General features: G+C 44.9%; 1 protein-coding gene across 1 annotated transcript in view; it reads right to left on the reverse strand.

The window, feature by feature from the left end:
- Positions 1-19,615, reverse strand: part of LOC120530679 (dynein heavy chain 11, axonemal-like) — a 645,801-nt gene that overhangs the window by 398,559 nt on the left and 227,627 nt on the right. Inside the window, 2 exon segments of the mRNA XM_039755100.1 lie at positions 4,985-5,141; positions 16,845-17,005. Of these exon segments, the coding sequence (XP_039611034.1) occupies positions 4,985-5,141; positions 16,845-17,005 (318 nt within the window).

The raw sequence follows: 19,615 nt of genomic DNA on the forward strand, positions 1-19,615 counted from the left end.
GTTCTAATTATTAGTTTAATATAATTACGCTACAAAAACCAGAACCAAAGTAATAGGTGGGGATGTTTTCTGCGCAGAGCAAAGGATGCATTCGGATTAATAACGAAACGAAATTATAAATTGTAAATTAGTTGTTTATCTTCCTAGAAATTATTATCGGTGTAACGTTTATGTTTATTTTTGTCATTGCCTCATACGTTTCAACTGCTGTGTCTGATGCAGAAGGACAGTCTGAACATTATTTTTCAAGCATTTGTGGTTAAAAATCAGAGAATTTGACTTTTTTCATACATGAGTGATATTTTTCTGAACCCTGCTGCTTACACACGAATTGTACTGAGCCTTGTGGCCAATAATGCCGCCCCCCAAAAATGTGCCGCCTGGGGCGGACCGCCCCTCTGCCACCCTCTAGCTACGCCACTGATAAAATATGCATCTATGATATATACATCCATCCATTCATCCATTATCCAATCTGCTATATCCTAACTACAGGGTCACGGGGTCTATGATATATCATTAATTAAAAATAAACAAATTGGCATTAGTGGGGTCCTTTCAAAAAAACGTTAGTGGGGCGCGATTAAAACTGTTATGAAAACTCGGGTCGCAAATACTTAAAGGTTAAGAACGCTGCTCTGTACCAGGTATATGAGAAAGTAAAAAGGGTTAGAATTAGGGATGCGCCGATACCATTTTTTTGGAAAACGAGTACGAGCACTTAATAAAAACATGATTTAAATTTACAGGTAACAGCTTTAGGCATATAATTTAACAAAAAAAAAAAAAACAAGGGACTAGTTTGGAATTAAGAACATTTATTTAAAATGAAAAGCATGTTGTATGCAACATATTACAGAATAAATAATTATAAAAAAAAATGTAAACAGTGACAGTGCAACTCAAGTATTTTTTTTCAGTTTGTTGTAAACTCTGCCGCTTTGGACAACACAAGGGGCATTAATAAACATCTTTGCTATTTAGTGCACAATATTTGAATAAACTAACAACATCCACCAACATAGAACTGTGGCAGTCAGTGCAACTGAGGTAGGTATTAACATCAAGTCTAAGACGACTCACTTAATGGAGCCTATTTAGAAAAAGTAAGTGGCAGGTTTTTTTTTAAGAAAAGTAGCTTTTCTGCATTATCAGCAGTCAGCCTGTTTCTATTTTCATCTATAAAGTGTGACACTGAGCTAAAAAGCCTTTCACTTTCCACACTGCTACATGGGGCTGAGAGGTATTTCTGGGCCATTTTAGCCAAAGTGGGGAACCTGATTTTGTTGACACCCCGGTACTTCAGAGGACTGTCTTCACGAGGGCTTGGGGCCTCTCCGAGGTATGCGTCGAGCTCAATGGCAGCACCTGCTGCCAGCGGCTGTGCTGCCAGCGGCTGCTCCTTAGCGATTTCTTCAAATACAGTGTCCAGACTGCTGCTAGTGCTGGCCTGGGCCTTGAGGAACAGTTTAGCAGGAGGTTCTGCAGCTTCTGCCCGACTCCTCTCTGCCTCAGCTCTGGACATCATCTGCAGCTCGGCGTCCGGAGCAGTGTTGTTGGAGAAGAAGTGATCTTTATACCTGAACAAAATTCATGAATGTATTAATATGTGGAAAAATAGGACTGATTTTTGTTCCCCCTAAACCACTGTCACAAATGCCAGCCATTTGGCTTTCTGGTAGTAATAAGGGAAATATATTTCATATTATATATATTGCATACATTTGTATTTAAGGCGGCACAGTGGCGCAGTGGTAGCGCTGCTGCCTCGCAGTTAGGAGACCCGGGTTCGCTTCCCAGGACCTCCCCGCGTGGTGTTTGCATGTTCTCCCCGTGTCTGCGTGGGTTTCCTCCCACAATCCAAAGACATGCGGGTTAGGTGGATTGGTGATTCTAAATTGGCCCTAGTGTGTGCTTGGTGTTTGTGTGTGTCCTGCCCAGGATTGGTTCCTGCCTTGTGCCCTGTGTTGGCTGGGATTGGCTCCAGCAGACCCCCGTGACCCTGTCTTTGGATTCAGCGGGTTAGAAAATGGATGGATGGACATATGTATTTGTGTATTTTAGTTACAAAAATATAATATAATATTTCAGATGGAAATTAATCTTACATTTAGTACAGTAGTTTATCATTGAATACCTATAGCACACAGACTTTACCTTGGGTCAAGTATGGTGGAGATGAAGTACAGTGGGTTGGTCTCGACGTCACTGAAGCGCTTCTTGACAGCTGCCAGTAAAGGCGCTTTTCCACTGCATAGTACGGCACAGCACGGTTCAGTACAGCTCACCTTGGTTCGGCTCAGTTCGGCTCGGTTTGCGTTTCGACTGCAGTTTAGTACCGCTTTAGAGTGGGCGGGATTATTCACGTGTCGTTATAGTTGCGCCGCCTCTACTGCCGTGACATCATCGTAAACCCGCCACAAACAAACACACAACGATGGAGCATATCGACGGAATGGTGTTCTTCATTCTCGGCATGGTGTTGTGTCTCGTGTCGCAAGTTCAGTGACGCAGTAATGACGATTTTCTCCGGCCAATCAGTGACCAGCAGAGTTTACACGCCACGCTTTGGTAACGGTTCGGCGCTTGGAACCTCGGCTGAGGTGGTACTAAAAAAAGGACCAGGTACCAGGTACTGTTCCCAGTGGAAAACCCTCCAAAAGTGAGCTGAACTGAACCGTGTCGGGCCGTACTATGCAGTGGAAAAGCGCCATAAGGTTGCTTTCATTGTCTTGACGCCGTGGTCCTCGTCTGTTTCTCTGTTTAGAAGTCTCACTAGCACAGTCACAGCTGGGATGACATCAGAGGCTAGTGCGTCGTAGCTGCTCACTTTTTTAGTTAGTTCCTTAAAGGGGGCGAGGATGGCAACAGTCTTCTCCATAAGAGCCCATTGGTGAGCGGTGAGATAGTCAGGGAGATCATGCTCGGACAGATACACTCCCAGCACTCGCTTTTGCTCAATGAGGGACTGGAGCATGTAATACGTGCTGTTCAAGCGCGTCTGTACGTCCTGCTGCAGTCTCTTTATTGGCTGGTTGAGCTGTCCCTGAATGTCCTCGAGGCGGGAGTAGGCGAAGGCGGAATGTTTAAAATGCCCAACTATTTTCCGCCCCACTGCTATAGCATCAGCTATGCTCCTCTGTGCTAATAAGCCCTCGTGAACAGCCAGTTGGAGCGTGTGCGCCACACACGGCAGACTTAGGAGCCCTGCGTCATTCATGGCTTTAATCATGTTTTTGGCATTGTCACGAAGCACAACATGTACTGATGTTTTAGGTATACCCCATGTCTGGAGCATTTTCTCAAACACATGCGCTATAGCCTGGCTGGTGTGCGAGCCGCGGAAATGTTTCGCATGTAATATGGCTCGTTGCGGCGTGAAACTCTCGTCTATCCACTGGGAGGTTAGGCTAATTAGCGACACGGGGCTAACACTGCTTGTCCAAATATCCGTGGTGAAACTAAACGCAGAGGAGGCTTGCAGTAGGCTGTGGATATGTTTTTTCACGGAGTCGTGTAGTTTAGGCAGCTCCGTGTCAGTCATGTAGCGGACATCATATCTGGGCTCCAGAACATGGAAGAGACGCAGGAATCCCACATTTTCTACCTCCGAGAGTGGCTGGTCACTCGATGCAATGTACTCGATAATTGCCTGTTGTGGAGCCGACCTGGACACAGACAGGCGGACATGTTGTCTTCAAACCACCACACGTTTATTAAATACACTATTTACAATAAACGGTCACTCAGACCCAAGTAATGGTCACTAAGACCCAGTCCAAACAGTGCACACAACCCCCAAACACAGTCCTGGCCACAAATGCCTTTCTTCGGGTCGCCTCCACTCTCTTCTGCCTCGTCCTTCTTCCACCCGACTCTAGCCCCGAATGAATGGAGACGGCCCCTTTTAAACAGTCCCCGGATGAGCTCCAGGTGGTCTCAGCATGCCTCCTCTGGCCACGCCCCAGCGTGGCTGAAGTGCCGGCTGTCCTCCCGGCAGCTCTCCGGGCGCCGTCCTAATTCTTCCCCCCAGCACTTCCTGGTGTGGCGGAAGTGCTGGGGTAACAGGTCCCCAAGGCATTGGGGCGCCTCCTGGCGGTGACCATGGGCCCCTACAGGGTAGGGCTTCCATGCCCTGTACCCGTGGCCCCCAGAGCAACCAGGAAGGCGACCCCCACGTGATCCAGGGTGGGTGCAGACCCACATCCGGTCCTTCATGTCGTCCCGGCCAGGTCATGGCCCCTGGCATCCCTGACACTGTGTTATTTTCACAGCACGTGGATTGTCTCTGGACATTTTCTCTCGTCTTGCAAGAGTTTGCTGCAGCGTGGGTTGTGTTGGTTTAGAAGCGTGGGTAAACTCTTTGTACTCGTTGTCGTGTTGGGATTTTAGGTGCTTGATTAAATTACTTGTGTTAAATGCGCTACCTTTTGAGCTTCCTCTGGACAATTTCGCTGAGCACAATTTGCAGTCCCCCTTTGTTTTGTCGTTTTCATTCACTTTGAAATAGTTCCACACGGCTGACATGTCTCGCCTCGCCTTCTCCCCGCTCTGAGCTGCAGCCGGGGCCTGGGGGTGGGCACTCGCTGCCTGTGATTAACCCCTTACACGCCGCTCAAACATAGACATTTCTCAGACCGTGGTTTCGGTCCCCGGTATCGGGGGACTTTTAACGAGTACAGTACGTTAGAAAATGTGGTATCGAGGCCGATACCATATACCGGTATCGGTGTATCCCTAGTTAGAATGAAAACCTGCAGCCACTGTGGTCCTCCAGGACCGGGGTAGGGGACCCCTGATCCAGCACAACTGTTAGGCATCTACATACCTGCATAACCTTCAGTTTCTTCCCCACCTTAATGTGCTACAGTCACTGTTTAGAGTTAAGTAGGCTCGTTTCTATTCTCTGATGTTCTTGCGCCCTAAGCAAGAAGGCTAAACGTGTTATATTTCTGTCCCAGTACATGACGCAGGGCTACTGTACCTTATAATCCATTTGTTCTGAGCAGTTAAAGACGTAAACCATAATGCCAAGGGAGCGGCCAAGATCTTTAGTTGTTTCGGTCTTCCCAGTTCCTGCCGGACCAGATGGCGCACCACTCATTGTGAGGTGCAGTGACTGCGTCAAGGTGATGTAACACCTGCACATATAAAAAAAAAAAAACTAATAATAGAAATAAGGAGTCATTCATCATTCATCCCACAAGCCTGTGCTATCCTGGGTCAGACATGGAGGCATCGGGAATGTGTTACAGGCTCTGTTGAAGGGAATCATACAGGGGGGGATTGTGAGGGTGACACAGTCACTAACTGCGTATCTGTTGTTTTCAATCCTAGAGTAGAGGAGGCGGTGCAGAGAAGATGTCTGATGTCACTGATCTGTTTTAACATTGGAAGCCCCGCCCCTTCCTGTCACCTAAATGAGATTCCATCTGAGGGTCAGGGTTCACTCAGGGACTAGATTTAGAGGAGGACGGAACTCCCTGCAGAAGCACCTACTGTGAAGCCTGGAAATGTTACTGCTGGCGTTTGTTTCCATTTCTTATCTTTGCTGCCATCCTATAGACACCCAGGACATTAAACAGGGTTTCCCTCGGGACCCCACTGACTTATTGTGATTCCTTTACACCTGGTATGCACCAACACTTGTCAGAAGCCCACATCTGATTTAGATTGGAATGTAAGTAACAAGCTGGATAAGTTTGCAGATGATACCAAGGTAGGTGGATTGACAGATAATTTGGAATCCGCTATATTATCACAGAAGGACTTGGACAGCATAGAGGCTTGGGCAGATTTGTGGCAGATGAAATTTAATGTAAGTAAATGTAAAGAATTACACATACAAAGTAAAAATGTGAGGGTTGAATATAGAATGGGAGGTCTGAAAATCTAGAGTACACTTTATGAGAAGGATTTAGAAGTCATAGTGAACTTTAAGCTATCGATTTCCCGACTGCGTTCAGGAGCCATTAAGAAGGCTAACAGAATGTCAGGTTATATAGCGCCTTGATGTGTGGAGTACAAGTCACAGGAGGTTCTGCTCAAGCTTTATAACACACTGGTGAGGCCTCATCTGGAGTACTGGGTGTAGTTTTGGTCTCCAGGCTACAAAAAGGACACAACAGCACTAGAGAAGGTCCAGAGAAGAGCGGCTAGGCTGACTCAGGGCTACAGGGGATGAATTATGAAGAAAGATTACAAGAGCTGAGCCTTTACAGTTTAAGGAGAGGGCACTGTCACTAACCGTTTTGTCTCCGTTTCACACCAAACCTCTGAGGCGACGCCCCATGAAGGCAGCTGACTCCGCCCCTTCCAGTCAGAGTCCTAGAAGACTGTGTCTATTATTGGACTGATGGAGTTCCTTCCTGACTGAGGAAACCCGCTGAAGAACGGCTATACTTTGCCAATTCAGGGTATTTTCTTTTCACTTGGACTTTGTAGACGAGATCACACCATCACGTGCAGTTTTTGTGTTAATTTTTGGGTGATCAAACGGGACAGCCAGCTGGCATCCCAACTTTTTGCAACTCTGGGCTGTGACATTCCCCTACTCGATGATATTTCTCACCTGAAATTCTAACAGTGTAGCGGTGGGCCCCTGGGTGATGTGGATGGGATGTGCCATCTAGAGAGAGCAAAATCATTTTGGGGCTGCGGTACCATCGAGTTCATGGTATATCAGCTTATTGGAAATATTAGACTGTGCAGTATGCAGTTATAATCATAAACACGATTCATAAAAACTAAAGAAATAAAACAATTGAATATAACAATGTATAAATCCGTCAATCAGTCATCTTCCAACCCGCTATATCCCAACACAGGGTCACGGAGGTCAGCTGGAGCCAATCCCAGCCAACACAAGGCGCAAGGCAGGAATAAATCCCTGGGAAGGGTACCAGCCCACCGCAGACAAAGTATAAATGGATTTAGTAATAATGAAATATTAAAAATAAAAAAAATTTTAGTGCAAAAGAACAGTGATGTGTAAAATATAACAAAGAAATAAAGAGTCTTCAAAAAGTGGATGCCAATATATAAGGAGTAATTAGTATGGTGGTGAAAAAATACAAAAAGCATAATTTTAGTAAAGAAGTGCAGAAAGAAATAAAAAAAATATAAGCAGGATCCTTAGTCTATGGCTCTGATATATAAATACAGTACAAACATTATCTGCATCTGAAGGGAAAATAAAATATGAAAAAGGAGCACTGTGATTTTTAAAGCTTGTGAACCCTAGGGGGTGCTCCTGACCCATTCTAAAACCCAAATAAATGGCTTTGGCAAGGAGGCCAACCTACAAATCAAAAAAAAAAAAAATTCAACACAAGGAGAACATAAAAGAACAAACAAAGACCTCATGGGCCGAGGGGTACACCTGCTGACCCCTAAATACACCGCTGGGCTGCCAGTTCAATTACCTTCAAGCACAAAAGCCTTCACCCTGGCCACAGTTTCCCCTGCCAATGTCTCCCCTCCTGATTCCAAGATCCCCAGTTTTATGGCCAAAACTTGACGCGACTTGTGCTCCAGCGGACGCTCCTGCTGCGCAAGCCTTGTTCTGTTTATACTTGTGCACGTACTTTAGATAGATAGATAGATAGATAGATAGATAGATAGATAGATAGATAGATAGATAGATAGATAGATAGATAGATAGATAGATAGATAGATAGTGTGGAGCCGACCCGGACACAGACAGGCGGACATGTTGTTAAATCACCACCACACGTTTATTTATAGAATTATTTACAAATTACTTGGTCACTCAGACCCCAGTCACGTGCACAAACACCCCAAACACAGTCCTGGCCACAATGCCTTTCTCTTCGGGCCGCCTCCACAGCTCTCCTGAGCTTTGTCCTTCCGCCTCCCGACTCCAGCCTCGAATGAAGGGAGATGGCCCCTTTAATACAGTACCCGGATGAGCCCCAGGTGTTCCCGGCATTCCACCTCTAGCCACGCCCCAGCGTGGCGGAAGTGCCGGCTGTCCTCCCGGTAGCTCTCCGGGCGCCGTCCTAATTCTTCCCCCCAGCACTCCCTGGTGTGGCGGAAGTGCTGGGGTAACAGGTCCCCAAGGCATTGGGGTGCCTCCTGGCGGTGACCACGGGCCCCTACAGGGTGGAGCTTCCATGCCCTGTACCCGTGGCCCCCAGAGGAACCAGGAAGGCGACCCCCATGTGATCCAGGGTGGGTGCAGACCCACATCCGGTCCTTCATGTCGTCCCAGCCGGGTCATGGCCCCTGGCATCCCTGACAATAGATACTTTATTAATCCCAAGGCTTTATGTAAATCTGGAGGAATCCTCCAGGTGGCAGTGTGAGATATCATCACGGTGAGAACAGGTTCGGCTTCGCTGTGTTGTGAATTACCTGGAACACCCATTAAATTTCGATGACACCTTACCGCAATATCTCTGAAAAGGATGTTTAATGATTACATCCATCAATCCAGGGATGTGCCCATTCCAGCTAGCACTGGGCACGAGGCTGAAACAATCCCTGGATGGGGCATCAGCTCATCACAAGGTGAATACAAGCACTCACACACACTGGCGTCATTCTAGTGTCACCAAATCTGCATATCTTTGGAAGGAAACCGGAGCCCAGTGTGGAAACCCAGCAGGAAAACATGGAAACTCCAGGCAGGGAACACCAGCGACGTGACTCCCTGTGAGACAGCAGTGCTACCCCTCCACCACTGTGTCACCTCCATGTGTGTAATTATTAACAGTTGTCGAGGATGCCACGGGCCACGACCCGGCCGGGACGCCTTGGAGGACCGGAAGTGGGCGTGCGCCCATCTGGGATCACGTGGGGGCCGCCTTCCTGGTTGCTTTGGGGGCCACGGGTTCAGGGCATGGAAGCCCCACCCTGTAGGGGCCCGTGGTCACCGCCAGGAGGCTCCCCAATGCCTTGGGGACTTGTGACCTCAGCACTTCCGCCACACCAGGAAGTGCTGGGGGGAAGATTTAAGTGAACACCCGGAGAGCTGCCAGGAGAACATCCGGCACTTCCGCCACGCTGGGGCGTGGCCAACGAGGGAATGCCAGGAACCACCTGGAGCTCATCCGGGAGAATATAAAAGGGGCCGTCTCCCTTCATTCGGGGCTAGAGTCGGGTGGAAGAAGGACGAGGCAAGAGAAGAGAGTGAAGGCGGGCCGAGAAGAAGGCATTGTGAGGCCAGGACTGACTGTTGGGGTTTGTGCACATTGAATTGGGTCTGAGTGACCAATATATTATTGTAAATATTGTAAATAAACACGTGTGGTGGTTGAAGAACAACATGTCCGCCTGTCTGTGTCCGGGTCAAGTCCACACAGTATTCATTATTTAAACTAAATTAACAATTTATCTGTAAAATGTAACATACATACTTTTAATGCATTTCATCATGAACGTGATATTGTTATGGTGTATAAAATCTGTACATTTTGGTTTAATTTTCCATTATATTTTGGTCAAGATAAAATAACAGATGAACTACATTTAAGACAAATCAAAGCTTTTCTTACACCTCACTTTTAAAACAGCTGTTTCAACATTGAAAGGAAGACATGATGGTGGCACAATTTGGTTTATAACCTGGGAAAGGAAGACTGAGGCAATATCAAAGAACTTTATTATCTGGGAAAGAGTTTGAGCAAAATTCATCAATCACATTGACAGCCAGCCAACCAGGTGAATGTGTTGTGAAACCACGGCATGACATTTCATAATAAATATGCCTCATTTTGAAAGCAACGCCAGACAGAAGAGAAGAAGGAGAAGAAGAGGAATGGACGAAGACGGCACTGGTCCTCAGAAAGGCATCATGAACATCGATTGCTAAATCAAACGCCTCCCTGGGACATTAATCCTTGTCATCTGTAACTTTTTCGTAAGCTTTTTCTAAAGGCTATATATATTCAGACTTTCCTATCAGTACCTATTTTCTATTATTCTTTGTTCCAGTGGTATTATTAGTATTCTTGTAATAAATACCATACTGCTTTTAACTTTCTATGCCTTGTTTTAATGTGACTGAAGTAATAAGTTAGAATTTATTTGAGCAACTAGGTGCAGCCAGATTTTTGCCATTATTTCTGTGCTGTGAGGTTTATAAGGCTGAGAGTGAGGGTGCCACTCAATAGTTAGGGACAGTACGAAAAGAAGGTATTCTTGGCTGACAAATGGCCTATAGTCAAGTTTAAATGTATTCTTGTACAGTAATCCCTCCTCAATCGCGGGGGTTGCGTTCCAGAACCCCCCACGATAGATGAAAATCCGCGAAAAAGAAACCATATGTTTGTATGGTTATTTTTATATATTTTAAGCCCTTATAAACTCTCCCACACTGTTAACATTATTAGAGCCCTCTAGACATGAAATAACACCCTTTAGTCAAAAGTTTAAACTGTGCTCCATGACAAGACAGAGATGACAGTTCTTTCTCACAATTAAAAGAATGCAAACATATCTTCTCTTCAAAGGAATGCGTGTCAGGAGCAGAGAATGTCAGAAAGAGAGAGAGAGAGAAAAGCAAACAATCAAAAAATCAATACGTGCTTTTGGGCTTTTAAGTATGCCGAAGTACCGCGATAAAGCGGCATTTTGTAGAGTAGCGTCCGTATCCTCTAGGCAAACAGCCCCTCTGCTGACACCCCCTCCGTCAGGCAGAGAGAGTGAGAGAGACAGAGAAAAGCAAACAATCAAGCACCGCACGGGAAGCATATCGTATATCATTGAGGAGTTTTATTTAATACGTAATACATGCTCTGATTGGGTAGCTTCTAAGCCATCCGCCAATAGCGTCCCTTGTATGAAATCAACTGGGCAAACCAACTGAGGAAGCATGTACAGTACCAGAAATTAAAAGACCCGTTGTCTGCAGAAATCCGCGAACCAGCGAAAAATCCGTGATATATATTTAGACTTGCTTACATTTAAAATCTGCGATGGAGTGAAGCCGCGAAAGTCGAAGTGCGATATAGCGAGGGATTACTGTAGACCAAAAGTAATATTTAGGTCTGAGATATCACAAAAACACTGTATGTTGTTTGTGCCGATTACAATTAAGTCTCTTGAAGTGCTGAGTGACAGGCTGTGTTATTCCTAAAGCACTTGTGTGGTTTAAAGTGCGAGAGGTTAATCAGCATGTGTGTGTCATTCATTGGGCACTATTGTGGCTAGTGATTGTGTGTATGGGTATAGCTATGTACTGTGTGAGTGTGTTCATCTTAAAGTGCAACAGTATACCAACCAGATAACGAACTTGATGAGATCACTTACCCTTGAAGAAACAGGTAAAGGGCAAGTAGAGGGAAATACCACGATAATACAGATAAGGATTCTAAACGTGCAGAGAGTTGGAATATTATAAATGTAACATGTTCTGTGTGGTGATCTATTGCTGTTTGCCGCTGCTGTCAGGACAGTTAAAAGCCCCAGAAGCTCATAGCGATTAACAACTAGGATGACGTTTACGATGGTCTGCTTTAATGATAAACTACGAGGTTAAAGTGGACATTTTGAGATTAAAGCTGAAATGTCCACTTCAGTCACAAAATACACGTTTTCACCATGTCCTTAATTTTTTTTTCTCAATGGCTCAAATACAGCGCTGTGCACCCTGATGATGTCGTGAAGGTGCAAAAAAAAAAAAGAAGATGGCACAAAAGATGGTTTGTGAGACTTTTAAAATGTATCATGTCATTACGATCAGGAATATGCGATGCTTGAATATAAAAGCACCACGAATGCATCTGTATGTCAGTATTTTGGTTCTCCACATCGAACTATTCATCAGACATCGAAGCGCACACACCGATCCCAAAGGAACCTCAAAGCTTTCTGCCACATGAAGATAGTAAGACTCTGACGTTACATTTCGACTTTATCACACTGCGCCCCCCGACTTTTTGCCAGTACTGCAACTTGCGGTCGCGTCACGTTAATTTCTGAGGACCTGCTTAGAGGACGGGTCAAATGAACGCTGGGAATGTGTGGCAGCCATGATGTGTGCGTATACGTGTTCTGAGCGTGAAGTATAAACGAGCCCTTAGACGGCTCCCTGAGTGTCACAGTTCTAAACCAATCCAACGCCTCATGAAGGCGGAGCTCAAAGTAGGGGCGGAGATTTTGAAATGCAAAGATCAGAGGTTTTTTCTGGTCCAACAGACAGCAAGCTTCTGATGATGATGAAATGTCGACAGTTGAAAAGTCTCTTAAACAAACCCTATTAGACTTATGGACAAATGGTAAACGTGAACGTGATACTTTGTCATAGATGCCATATGTGTTCTCTATTGTTTAGCGTCATGATGACAGCGTAGGAGTCAATGTAAGCTTGAAACAATAGCCAGCTATATTCTTGAAAATATGAGCTGCAAAACGTGCATTTGAAGTCAACGGCGTGTCACACACTCCGTGAAAAGCACTGGCGTTAAGAGAGCGGATAACGAAGAACTACAGGACGAATGGTAAATGGAAACAATACACTGTCACAGTCTGCTGTGTCAGTGTTACAATGACAGCGTAGAAATCGATGCAAGCCTGCAGGAATTAAAGGATCAGGATCATATTTACCCTCGAGTTCTTAAGGAGGCTAGTGAGTACAGATATAAACTCTTGACACATATTTTTAGGAAGTCACTGCGCACTGCAGAGATTCTGGAGGACTGGAAAATGGCAAATATCACCCCATAATATAAAAAAGGGTGACTGGGCAGATCCAAGCAACTAAAGGCCAGTAAGCTTGACGTGCATCACAGGAAAATTAATGGAAGGAATTATTCAGGATAAGATTGAGCAACACATGGCAAGCACAGGAGTTTACTGAACAGTCAAAGTGGGCTCAGAAGAGGGAGGTCGTGTTTTACTAACATGCTGGAATTCTATGAGGAGGCAAACAAAAGGATATGACCAGAGTGGAGCAGATGATGTTATTTATCTTGATATTCAGAAAGCATTTGCTAAGGTGGGCATGAAACTAAAAGAAGTGGCAGTTCAGGTTGTGGTGTGTAGGTGGGGGCAGAATTGGCTCAGATGCAGGAAGAAGAGGTTGATGGTGAGAGGAACCTCATCAGAACGGGCCGATGTTAAGAGTGGTGACCAGCAGGGGGCAGTGCTGGGGCCACTGCTATTTTTAATAAATATAAATGATTTAGTTAGAAATATAAGCAACAAGCTGGTTAAGTTTATCGATTACAAAGATAGGTGGATTGGCAGATAATTTGAAATCCATTAAATCATTAAAGAAGACCTTGGACAACATACAGACTTGGGCAGATTTGTGGCAGATGAACTTTAATGTCAGTAAATGTAAAGAATTATACATAGGAAGTAAAAATGTAAGGTTTGAATATACAATGAGGAGAGGAGAGGAGAGGAGAGGTTAGGAGCACACGCTGATACAGCTCATTGCCTCACCCACCACATGACAAACCAACTCAGGTTCCCAGATTAGGACCTGAGTGCAGCCATGCAATGGGTGACAGCACCACACTAGTGGACTGTCTGAAAATCGAGAGTACACCTTATGAGAAGGATTTAGAAGTCGAAGTGGACTCTAAGCTATCGACTTCCAGACAGTGTTCAGAGGCCATTAAGAAGGCTAACAGAATGTCAGGTTATATAGCGCCTTGATGTGTGGAGTACAAGTCACAGGAGGTTCTGCTGAAGCTTTATAACACACTGGTGAGGCCTCATCTGGAGTTCTGTGTGCAGTTTTGGTCTCCAGGCTATAAAAAGGACATAACAGCACTAGAGAAGGTCCAGAGAAGAGCGACTAGGCTGATTCAGGGCTACAGGGGATGAGTTATGAGGAAAGATTAAAAGAGCTGAGCCTTTACAGTTTAAACACAAGAAGATGAAGAGGAGACCTGACTGCAGTGTTTAAAATGATGAAGGGAATTCGTCTAGTGGATCAAGACGGTGACTTTAAAATGAGTTCATCAAGAACACGGGGACACAGTTCCCAAAGAACGATACACACTTGGAATTAGAGACCAAGTAGTGTGGTAGACAGTAAGACTTTAGGAACTTTCAAAACTCGACTTGATGTTTTTTTAGAAGAAATATGTGGATAGGCCTGGTGAGCTTTGTTTGGTTGAATTGGCCTGTTCTCATCTAGAGTGTTCTAATTGGCGGCTATGCTTGTGAAAATATGAACTGCAAAATATGCATTTGAAGGAAACGTTGCGTCACACACTCCATCAAAAGGATTGCTGTTAAGAGAACAGATCATGAAGAGCCACACTCGAATCAACACATCTGCCTAACGACACCAGTAGATGCATAGATGAGGCAGCACAGAGTCCACCTTCTGACCAAACATCTAGATGAAGAACTAAAGAAATTTAACACAATTGACGAAATGGAAATGCAAACATGCCGTGACGAAATAGCTGTAGCATTTTAAAACACATTGTATACCCTATGAGGGATGCCTAGGACTCTTACCCGTCCAGAACGCCCTCAGCTTGAAAGGACAGGGGTTGACAGCCTGCACAGAGCATTGTTTTCCCCGGAATACTAAATGGCAGCCCCTTCCACCCGGGTTGCGGCAGCACTATGGATTCCTACAGGGCATCATGGGAATAGGGCTTCTTTGGCTCTTCCCTTTTGGGCTCTGTGGGTGCTGTGGGGGCAGGTGCTTACAAATAACAGTTTTGGGACACTGGAAGTGCTTCAAGATGTCACATAAAAGGAGCTGCCTACCACAACTCTGGAAGCCAGAGTCAGGAGGAGGTGGGCAAAGTTTGCAGAGAGGAGTTGAGGAGGCAGAGACAGACAGAGAAATAAAAGAACAAAAAATAATTGCTGTGTGTTAAAATTGTATTGTGGCTGTGGTGTGGGAAAAGCTTACTGGAAGGGTTTCCCACAATAAAAATCCTCTTATTTATTGGCAACTTGTATCCGCGCCTATGTGTGTCAGGTGTCTGGGGAGCTGCAGCGCCTCCTGGTGGCCTCAATCCATAGACCACAATTCTCATCTAAAGTCTACTTGTTGTTGTTATGTCATAAAGTGATGTAATAGTTAAACTGACAGAAAGATATCACAATAGATGGTTGCACTTCTCAAACGTGTGGAGCCAAGTCGCCATATCTGTCTCCACACTCATTACAATGTGCAAATTAATTATTAAGTTTCAATTACCTTGTGCTACTGAGCTCCTGAAAGGATAACAGCAAGTTTAGCTTTTTATTTTCGCTCACTGTCAGCTCTTTTGTTCAGTATCTTTAGCTCTCTCCCTGAAACCCTGGAGATGGTTTTAAAATGTCTGGACTGGAGGAATTGGGGCAGATGTTTTAGGAAGAAGCCCTCTGGGTGTAGCCTTTGCAGTGTGGGATTTTTGCCACTATTCATTTCTCGCTTTTTAACAGGTTGTCCCCACACGCATATTCTTATTTGCCTTTCATCATATCTATTGTATAGTGCCTTTTCTTTCTATCTATCTATCTATCTATCTATCTATCTAGTGTGGCTGATAGCCGGGACCCATGCCGGTCGGAACGCCCCTTTGACACTGGATCTGGGGGAACAGCCATGGGATGCACACTGCGTCTCCCAGAACACTTTGTGGCAGCCCCCTGGGTTGCATCGGGGCCAATATTTTTGGAACACCAGAGCTCATTCCTGTTGGGCTCCGTGGCCACCGCCAGGCCGGAACGCAGCCACACCCAGAGGTGCAGCTGGAAGTAGGTCAACGAGCACCTGCAGAACTTCCAGGTGGGCTATAAAAGGAGCCAACAGTCACCACTCCAGGCGCCAGAGTCAAGAGGAAGAGGATGAAGCTGCCTTGGAGGAGTGGAGGAGAAAGAAGAGTGTTTTGTGGTGGTGTTTTTCTTTGTGCTTTTGTGTGTTTTGGGGCTGTATTAGGGCTTAGACACATGGGGAAGACGTGGCCCCCAGCTGAAGAAAATAAATCTTTTGTTTCATTTTTACATGCCTCCGTTGTCAGTCCGTGTCGGGTCAACGCCTATATAGTGCCTTTGCCACACTAGATGGAAAGAACCTGGCACTAAACACTAAAAAACAGATGATGACGGAAATTCAGTTACTGTAAATGGCAACCGTTATCGGGACATGATCACTAACTTTTTTGTGGCCTGCTCTGGAAGAAATGGAGAATGACGGAATTGATGAAATGTGGTTTCAGTAGGACAGGGCTATCCGCCTTACATCCCGGGAGAATATCACCTTGCTTCATGAAAAATTCCCTGAGGGTCTGATCTCGTTTCATGGCGGCGACCAAAAATGGCCTCCGAGGTCATGTGACCTCACACCTTGTGACTTCTTTTTATGGGGACATGTGAAGTCACAAGTTTACGTGAACAAACCTCAAATGATTGCCGAACTGAAGAGGGAAACTCAACGGGTAATCGGCAAAATCAACAGGGACGTCTGCGAAAGAGTTATCGTTAATTTCAATGATTGGATTACTGCCTGCAGAGAAAGTGGAGGTGGACATATGCTCAATATCATTTTTCATTATTATATCGAAGTATAAGTTGAATGAAATTAAATACAATTTTTGAATTTTGCTTCGATTTTGGCTGATTTATTGCATTTTTAAAAACTGCGTACTTTATGAAACACCCTCTAATTGCAGTAAAGTTCAGTATTTAACAAGTACCTTGCATTACTTCATGCTGAAAATCCATAACTAGGAAAATCTTGTTTTGCACTAAAGGTACGGTATGTCACAATCAGGAAGGCCTCACAATGAAGAAGCTCAGAGTTTTGTACTTTCTTAGCACTGAACAGTTCTAAACAATAAATTGTTATGTGGGAAGACAGCACATCATATCATTCAGTAAAATAAAAGAGCAAAGCAAGCCTTGTAGAGAGCTCTTACCTGTCCGTAAGGGGCGTGATGACAAGCCGGGGGGTGTTTCCCAGATACTCGTATGAATACTGGAACTGAGCATCACAAATATTTACGTAGCAATGCTTGTGGCTGTCGTCCCATCGGTGTCGTAGCTGAGATAACCATGCAAATGCCTGCCCATTAGTCACCTAATGTAATAAAATTCTTAAATCAAAACCAGCGTACTTGTTCACCAGTTAATAAAACCGCTCTCTCGTAACGCCAGGCATTATGATAAATCCTCCCTGGCAGCCAAAAATGACTCCGAGGAATTCCAGGAAACGCATTTAACAGAAGAGTGATGAACTGAACAAAGTGTGCAAGGACATTTACCTCCAGACAGAAATGAAATATCTGGCTCTGGGGAGACTTTCTCTTCCCTGATAGAGATTGGAATTGGCAGAGCCTATCAGCGGGCTCAGCTAGGGCATTATCCGAGAGCTGTTAAACCCCTAATTCCCCAACACCCTCCACATAACATATAGAAAGTAATCAGACCCCCTCAATTCCTACACACTTATTTTTACTGCTGTAGGTTAAATTTCAAATTAATACATTTGTTACTCTGCCCGTCAATCTACACACAATAACCCAAAGTGAAAGGTTTACAAATTCATTAAAAATCACAAACTGAAATCTCTCATTCATAGACATATTCAGTAATTCTGTACGGTACAGAAGCCCAGCTGCAAGTCTTCTTGAGTTTGTCTCTGTCAGCTTTGCACACCTGGATTTGTGAAGTTCATTCTGTTTTTCCTCAAACCCCATTAGACTGGATGGGAAGCCATCTTTAGAGCTCTCCACAGACGTTCTATGGAGTTTGGGTGGGCCACTCAAGGACCCTCACAGAGTTGTCTCAAAGCTACTCTAGCATTGTCTTGGCTGAACAGGTATGCTTCATCTATCTATCTATCTATCTATCTATCTATCTATCTATCTATCTATCTATCTATCTATCTATCTATCTATCTATCTATCTATCTAACATTCCTCTATTCATTCTATCTATCTATCTATCTATCTATCTATCTATCTATCTATCTATCTGTCTTACATTCCTCTATTCATTCTATCTATCTATCTATCTATCTGTCTCTGGATTTGGCTGCACTCAGTCCTCCTGTCCCTGCCACTGAGAAGCACCCCAATAACATGACCCCGCCATCGATGTAGAGCAGTGCCTGATCTTCACCAGACATTGAACTCGGAGTTCAGCCCAAACAGTTTTTGTCTCATCAGACCAGAGAACTTGGACCTCAAACATGTGACTGATGGGGCGCTGCTGAGGTGGTCGTCCTCCCAAACACGACTTCTGAAGCTATTTTTATAGTGACCATTGGATTCTTGGTCACCTCCATGATTGAAACCCCTTCTTTGTCTTCTGGCCAGATGGCCAACTCTAAGAAGAGTCCTGGTGGTCCCAAACTTCTTTCATTGCATGATTATTGAGGCCTCTGTGCTCCTAGGAACATTCAAAGCTTTACAAATGGTTTGCTGCCCTGATCTGTGCCTCACCACCATTTAATCATGAAAGTTCCTTGGACTTCATGGCTTGGTTTTTGTCCTGACACGAAGTGTAAATTGTGGACCTTCTATCCACAGGCACACCTCTGTCTTTCTAAATTTACAATTATTTTTTTGGCTAATGCCCAACTCATAAACTCAAGGTTTGCAGCCCACCACCTACCTACCAGCCCACTATGCCACACACTTCCTGTGACCAAAAATGAAGCTCCTGGCAGATTTGTGGTAGATGAGGTTTAACATAAGTAAATGTAAAGTATTATGTTTTGACACAGCTGACGCCTTCATCCAAAGTGACTTACGAGGGTCGTTTGATAAGTTTGTCAAATTTCTATGAGCTGGCGCCACATTTCATTGGGTGACATCACAGCCAACAAGTAGGTCATGGAAAAATTTCCAATAGATGCCTGCTGCAGACGAGACACTCTGAAGCCTCTGGCTCTTTTGGCGAAATGAGACACTGTGAGGCCCGTAAGACGACACCCCTGTCGTCAGTGTTCTTTTTAGACTCCGCCCACTCTCTGACGTCTTGGACGTCACCAATCTCAGAACAAAATTTTTTCTTTTTGCTTTCTTCATCTTGTAAAGTACTTTGAGCTACGTCATTTGTATGAAAACATGCTCTAGAAATAAATGGTGTTGCTGTTTCCTTAAACATGACGGTATGCTACTGCTGGAGTATGTGAATTTCCATCCATCCATTATCCAACCCACTATATCCTAACTACAGGGTCATGGGGGTCTGCTGGAGTCAATCCCAGCCAACACAGGGCGCAAGGCAGGAAACAAACCCCAGGCAGGACGTCCAGGTATCCAAACAGCACCTCCGCCACACCAAGAAGTGCCGCAGGAAAGTCATCAGGGTGCACCTGGAGCTCATCCGGGTGAAAGATAAAAGGGCCGCCTCACTCCAGTGGAGGAGCCAGAGTCAGGAGGTGGATGACAGAGCTTGCGAGTGGAGAAGTGAGGGCAGCAGAGAAGAAGAAGAAGAAAAGACAAAGAGAAGGACAAAGAAGGAAAAAGACTGAGCTGTGATTGTTGGTGATTGTGCACAGTGCTGTAAAGCGCAGAAAAATAAGTAATAAACGTGTGCTTTTGGGACTTGTGTGTCTCAGTGTCTGTCTGGGTCCAGGCTGATCTCCTTCCAGAATGAATGCGTATGTTTGTGTAATAAGCTTCTCTTGGCAGGCTTCACCGTGTCTGAGGTGCACGGATCTGTGCTGAAAACTTTCCTT

Source organism: Polypterus senegalus, chromosome 6 (assembly GCF_016835505.1).
Source record: "Polypterus senegalus isolate Bchr_013 chromosome 6, ASM1683550v1, whole genome shotgun sequence".
In the NCBI taxonomy this organism is placed as follows: Eukaryota; Metazoa; Chordata; class Cladistia; order Polypteriformes; family Polypteridae; genus Polypterus; species Polypterus senegalus.